The sequence below is a fragment of the Panthera tigris genome, chromosome X, assembly GCF_018350195.1.
Source record: "Panthera tigris isolate Pti1 chromosome X, P.tigris_Pti1_mat1.1, whole genome shotgun sequence".
Taxonomy (NCBI): Eukaryota; Metazoa; Chordata; class Mammalia; order Carnivora; family Felidae; genus Panthera; species Panthera tigris.
The window spans coordinates 11,954,663-11,961,664 of record NC_056677.1 but is presented as its reverse complement, the minus strand read 5'-3'; the positions used below and the strand labels follow the sequence as shown (position 1 = coordinate 11,961,664).

General features: G+C 40.7%; 1 protein-coding gene across 2 annotated transcripts in view; it reads left to right on the top strand.

Annotated features, from left to right (window-relative positions):
- Positions 1–646: 646 nt before the first annotated feature.
- ACE2 (angiotensin converting enzyme 2) overlaps positions 647–7,002 on the top strand; it is a 39,957-nt gene continuing 33,601 nt past the window's right edge. For both annotated transcript variants that reach the window (XM_042974087.1, XM_007090080.3), the window contains exons 1-2: positions 647–833; positions 6,728–6,886. In XM_042974087.1, the coding sequence (XP_042830021.1) occupies positions 648–833; positions 6,728–6,886 (345 nt within the window). In that variant the 5' untranslated portion in view covers position 647. The remainder of the gene's footprint in view (positions 834–6,727; positions 6,887–7,002) is intronic.

Below are 7,002 nucleotides of genomic sequence, written 5' to 3'. Positions count from 1 at the left end.
CTCGTACTTTTAAAAATGGCCATGGAAATTAAAATTAAAATCAGAAAAAAAAAAAAGAATTCCAAAAAGACAAGGGCAAAGTAGTTTATTTAGGAAGGGAAAATGTTACCCTAGTAGAGACTTTCTGTGAATAGAGCTTGACATGAAAAGAAAGGAGAGATAACTGACTTTTAATGGAATTGTCTGGAAAACATATAAGTACCAACATTACCCCCCGTGATCCCTAATTCTAGCCTTCTTTGGTCCCTGTAAAATTATAACACCTTCAGTGTATCTTTAACAGCTTTTTAGGAACATATTAACCAAATGTTCAAGTTCTGATCTGGCCATAAAATACTAGGAGGGCTATGATTCTCTAGGATTAATGAATAACATTTGTTTATTTGATTTACTTTAAAAAATCATTCTAAAATCTGTTTACATATCTGTCCTCTCCAGGATGAACTTTATATTGGTTCAGCAGACTGTTTACTGTTTCTTCTTCTTCTTCTTCTTCTTCTTCTTTTCTTTTTTTTTTTTTTTTTTTTTCATCTTCCCTGCTCAGTGCCCAACCCAAGTTCAAAGGCTGATGAGCAAGAAAAACTCATGAAGAGGTTTTACTCTAGGGAAAGTTGTTCAGTGGATGGGATCTTGGTGCATAGGGAAAGATGTCAGGCTCTTTCTGGCTCCTTCTCAGCTTTGCTGCTTTAACTGCTGCTCAATCCACCACTGAAGAACTGGCCAAGACATTTTTGGAGAAGTTTAACCATGAAGCCGAAGAGCTGTCTTATCAAAGTTCACTTGCTTCCTGGAATTATAACACCAATATCACAGACGAGAATGTCCAAAAAATGGTGAGTTCTCATGGCTACATAGGGGTGTTTGCTGCTTCTTAAAGATTAGATTACTGCCCATGCAACTGAAAAGGGAAATCAAAGAAATGCTCTGAGTTGTGAAGTTGGATGTTTGCCTCGATCTTTTGGATTCTGGAGTCCCAGATGCCTAAACTTAAATGACCTTGGGGCTCATTTGAAAACGGTTACAAAATAATTCACTGGTCTCGGTCCAGATTCTTGGAAACCAGTGAACATGCTTTATGAAGCTGCTACCATAATTCTCATCATAATCAGGGTTTCAAAGCATTTCATGGAAATGCCATAAGTTATTGAGTTAATAATTTTCCCAAGCCTACAGTGTCAACAGGAATATCTAAAGACTCTCTAAAATGATAGATTAACTGCAAAATGCAAGTGGAGGCTTAGTGAAAAAGCTAGCTAGTAATTAAACTAACCATGGGTCCAGAGGCTGGAATTGGGAATTCCTTCCTTCATTGTCGTGGAGCTCTGAGGGACTTCCAAAGGTCACAGAATCCATCCAGAGCCCTCCCAGAAAAACCATAACTAAACCAATTCTGACAAATCTCAGAATGCTCTGAGAAAGCAAGATGCTTTGACAAGTGCAAGGACTCAGGAATTTCTTCTCTCACAGGTCCCAAAGCAGTATCCTTACACGTCTTTCCTAGAAGTCGAGCGACATTATTTGAGAAAAGATTTTGTGACACTTAAAAAATAAAAGATTTTCTGACACTCGTATAGCGATACATTCCTTCAAAAATGTAGTTCAGAAGCTTATTTTTTTTTCAAATGGTTAGTAGGTCGCATGTTTAAATTACTGCCATTCATGGGACAGATGAAACCCGAGACCTACTGCCTCATTTGAAATTCCCAAAGAGAAGCTTTTTCATTTTTCTAAAGCTCAAAGAAATCCTGGAGATTTTGACAGCCTGATGTGGTCATAGGAGATCATCTGTTTCTTGGCTCATATTTTGGTCTTACCTCTCTTCATCTCTTTATTGTTGCTCTGGCCTCACTTTTTATTTGATCTCTGTTGGAGGTGACTATAGTGTACTGTTCGTTTATTTTCATGCTCCGCTGAATGGGCCCGTAGGTGCTGGTGAAGGTGTTACTTACCAGCATCGTGCCTAAGAGCTCCGGATCCGGACTGGCGAGGTTCAGATCCTGGCTCCACCACTTTCCAGCTGGGTGAGCTTAAGCTGCTGAATTAACCTCTCTGCGCCTTCATTATCTCACCTGTGAAAAAGAACGTCCCACTCATATCTGCCTTGTAGGGTCGTTGTGAAGCCTTAGTTCATACCCCAAACCACCAGAATAGGGCTCGATGCCCGTGAGCTTGGGAGAACGACACGATATCGTTGCTACGAGTGCGGGAGTTGTACTTGCCGAAGAGACATGTAACAGTCCTGCTGAGTGCCCTTTGCTGAGAAGCCATGTTCCAGAATGAGATGTAGCGATGTTTGTCGAAATCATGTCTGGATCACTGAGTGTTATTACTTTTGAATTGCAGCTGTTGATTAGAGCAAAGGCCAGAGAGGAGAGGGCATAAATCACCAAGTGTGGCCAAACCGCAGAAAGCATGGACCTTTTAAAGGAAAGTGAAAATATTAAAATGCAGAGAGGAAGCAGGTGGCCACCAGCTACATGCAGGGAGGGCAGTCTGGTGGTGAGGAATGGCTTCTGCTTCTGCGCGTGTGCCGGGTAACTGGCTAAAAGAGCAGTGAATATATTTTGGCTAACTCCTTCGGTTTAGAGCAGTTTTGTGGGTGTTTCAGACTTAGTGATAGGACCTAGGGAATAAGGTACGGGTTTTGTCCTTTCCTTTTACTCTAGAGAGCTTTTAACGACAGCTTTATTGAAATACAATTTATGCACCATAAAATCCACCAATTGAAAGTATACGATTCGATGCTTTTTAGTATATTTACAGAACTATACAACTTTCGCCAGCATCTAACTGCAGATCATTTTCGTCTCTCCGGCAAGAAACCACATGTCTGTTAGTCATCGCCCTTCCTCCCAGCTCCCAGCCCCAGGCAACCACTAATCTACTTTCTGTCTCTAAAGATTTGCCTCCTTTGAACATTTCATATCAATGGACTCGTAGGAAATATTGTCTCTCGTGTCTGGCTGCTTTCACTTCGCATGTTGTGGCACGTAGCGTTCCTTCCTTCCTTTCTGTTGCCAAATAGTATTCCATGGTATGATTTTTCTTTACTTTTCATCATAAAAATGTTCAAACATGTATAAAAGAAGAGAGACTGGTCTATTGAATCTCCTCGTACCCATCACCTGATTTTACAAATTATTAACACTTTGGCCAATCTTGTTTTATTTTACTACCCAACCCCTCATTTATTGGATTATTTTGAAAGAAATCCAAAACATGATCTGGTTGGATGCATAAATATTTCACCTTGTAGCTCTCAAAGTAAGAATTTTTAAAAGAACCTCAATAACACTACCAACCACTTGATGAGAACTCCTCAGTTTTGTCAAATATCTATGAGTATTCAAATGCACCCTACCATCTCATTTTTTTAAAAATTTCAGCTCTTTTGTGTGAATCAAGATCTAACTGGGTCCTCTCCTTCCAATCATTTTGAAGGATGTTCTTTAGTTCTCTTTTAGTCTACAGAATTCCTCCCTCACTTTTTTAACAATTTATTTGCTGAAGAATTAAATTTCTGGTTCTATAGAAATTCCCACTATTCTGGATTTGCCGATCATGCCCCGTAAATGTTGCTTAACATGCTCTTTTGTCCCCTATATTTCCTGTAAATGTCTAGATCTAGGGCAGAGGTCAGAACACTTTTTCTGAAAAAGGCCAGATAGTAAATATTTCAGGCTTTGTGGGCCCCATGGCCTCTGTTCAACTCTGCCATTGTAGTGCAAAAGCAGCCATAGATGACACAAAAATGAGCATGACTATGTTCCAATAAAACTTTATTTACAAAAATAGATGGTGGGCAGAGTCCTGATCTAGAGACTTGATCAGACTCAGGTTTCACCTGTGGGTTATTTAATAGGTGTGGAAATGGGATTTCCACTACTAGCATGGTACAGGAATATTGAGCCAAGAAATTAACAAAAAGCTAGTTTAGGTCCCTAGAGCTCTGGAAAAAAAGACTAGCTTGGGAAGGAACAGTATGTCCTTAGTGGGCAAAATTCAAGGCAACATCATGCATTTTTTTGTCTTGCGATTTAAAGTATGACACTTACAGTATGGTAGTGATAAATAGAACAGATATCTTCAAAGTTCCTATATCAGTATAATTTAAAAAATGTTCTGAGACCGAGCCCTTTTGGGGATCGTGAGTTGTTTCCAGAAGAAATTGAGAATAATATTATTCCTATAATTTGGTATCAAAGTTTTACCAGAAATTTTGCTTGACAGTAAATCATCCTGGATTGGGTGAAGAAGGGTAGAGGTTTCGAGGTAACTGGTGGGTTGCTAGATGAGTCTGTACCAGAGACCAAACTCTTCTTTCCATAGTCCACTCCTTCCCACTCATGCGTGTTACAGACAAGACTAGAATGTGTTGAATACAATCAATGGTCACTGGTTAAGAGCGTTAGCTTTGGAGGTAAACATCTGGGTTAACACTCTGGTTCTTTTAATTACTAGCTGCGTGTCCTAGGGAAAGCTACTTCCCAGCTCTGTGCCTCAGTTTCCTCATTTGTGAAGTAGAGATAATCACAACTACCTCAAAAGATTGTTTGTGAAGATTAATTGGGAAGTGGTTCCTGAGGGGTTGTGTGTACTCAATAAAGAGAGAAGTCATTTCCCGTTTTTACTGCCACTATTCTACTCATCTCTTTCTTGTCTGAGCCGTTGTTGTCATGTCCACACACCATTTCCATCACGTCACAAGTCTGCTTGGAGCCCCTGAGTGATTCCCTAGTATTCAAAGAATAAAAGTAAAATTCCTTGCCTGGAAAACGCAATCATGCCTGAAGTCCCGCGTTGGGATTGTTACTAATTATCTATTGTGTTAAAAATTACCATAAGCTTAGCAATTTAAAACACTACGCATTTATTATCCCACAGCTTCTGTGGGTCAGGAATCCAGGCATTTTCTAGCTGCATCTTCCGTTTCTGAGCCTTATGAAGTTGTAATCGAGGTCCTGGCTAGCACTATGGTCTCATCTGAGGCCTGACTGGGGATGAATCCACTTCGAAGCTAATGTGGTTAGTGGTAAGCATTCAGATCCTTGTGTGCTGCTGGACTGAGGACCTTAGTTTCTTGCATGATATCACCCAGAGCCCATCCTCCATTCCTCGACGTGTGGCCCTTTCCACAGGGTGGCTCACAACATGGCATCTCGCTGCATCAGAGTCAGCAAGGGAGACAGAGTTTTAGCAAGATAAAAATTATAATCTTATATAACATAAATATGTACATCCTGTCACCTTTGGTATATGCTGCTGGTTAGATGTGAATCATGGGTTCTGCTCACACTCAAGGTGGAGGCGATCACTCAAGTGTGTACCACCCAGACAGAGGGATCATGGGAGCCATCTTAGCGTTTCTCTACCACAGGATCCAGGACCCAGATGCTGTCAGTTGATTGCTATATTCACTATTTATATCTCTCAGCCCCTTTATGCACATATGAATAACGGAGACACAATGATTTTCTATCTCATGAGATTAAGAAGATCAAATGAGGTGAATTATTCTGCAAAGTACTCTACATCCATCCAACTCCTACCTACTTTAAGGTCTTCTCCATGAGAGCTTGGCCAAATCTAGTTGCCTGCATGAGTCTTTCTTTTCCTATAGCAGAAGCTGCTTGGCCCACTCAAAGCTTATACTTTATCATATGCTCTTATATTTCATTAATGAAACATTCACGCTGCATACCTTATCTGTCTGATAACACTGTAAGCAACTTAAGGGCAAAGAGTTTTTTTCTATAAATTATAAAATAGCTAACTTTTTTGAATGTTTAGGATGTACCAGATACTGTGATAAACTTTTTGTTATTTGTCAATTCTTCTCATCGTTACAACAACCCTTTGAGGTAAGTCCTATTATTACTCACGTTTTACAGATAAGGTGACTGGCTCAGAGAAGGTAAGTAATTTGCCTAAAGTTGCACGGCTAGTCACAGGTGTCTGACTCCAAGAATGAAGTTCTTACTTGTCTCATAGGCTACCTCTTTTATACAGTCTGGAGAAGTACAATGTACAAAGTAATTGCTTATTTCAGTCTGTGATAGATGGAAATGAATTTGTACATTGAGAAAAGACTGTGCTAGAAGAGTCTGGAGAAGTCCACTTGCCTATACTGATGTTCAAGATGGGGGCCAAGTGAGTCCTGGCATCATCACCTGCTCGTTGGTTTCTTTGACTGTTAGAAAATCGCCATGGCTACCAAAGGGCCATGTTCTGGGCTACCTTCTTGGGGGAACATAATTTAAGATCAGAATCTCTGGTAAGTCATGGCACTGTGGGGCTTACTGCAAACTGATTCTCATTTCTTGCGGTTCCCAGTGTCATGAGGGGCTGTATTCCCATTAAGTTTGTTCTGAGCTTTACTGGGCTCTCCCCTTAGAGCATTCATCCTCGAATCCTTGATCAGCTCACCCACGTCACAGTGCTAAGGCCATAAATTCCAGGGCCCCACGATGTGAATTATCTGTGAGAATGCACTTCCAGTTCTGGGGACAGGACCCTGGGGAAAACTAGGCACTGGGCCAGAAAGAGAGAGTGACCAAGAATGGCCTGCTAACTCATAACCTAAGCTTTGACCTTCAGCAAAGTAGAGAACTAAAACTACTCAGGAAATATTAGATGTTCCACCAGATGTTTTTTTGGACAGTATCTCCTGTTTTATCTGTTCAAGCGGTGCCATTCTGACTTCAACTTTATTTTTTTGTCATTTCAGAATGAGGCCGGGGCCAAATGGTCTGCCTTTTATGAAGAACAGTCCAAGCTTGCCGAAACTTACCCGCTAGCAGAAATTCACAATACCACCGTCAAACGTCAATTGCAGGCCCTTCAGCAGAGTGGGTCATCAGTGCTCTCAGCAGACAAGAGCCAACGAGTATGTGAGCATTCTAGCGCTGACCTCAAGAGTTGAAATATTGGGGAAACATTAAATGTTAATATCCCCATGGCTGCTTCCTTTATCTGCAGAGATAGTAATGCTGACATTAGAGA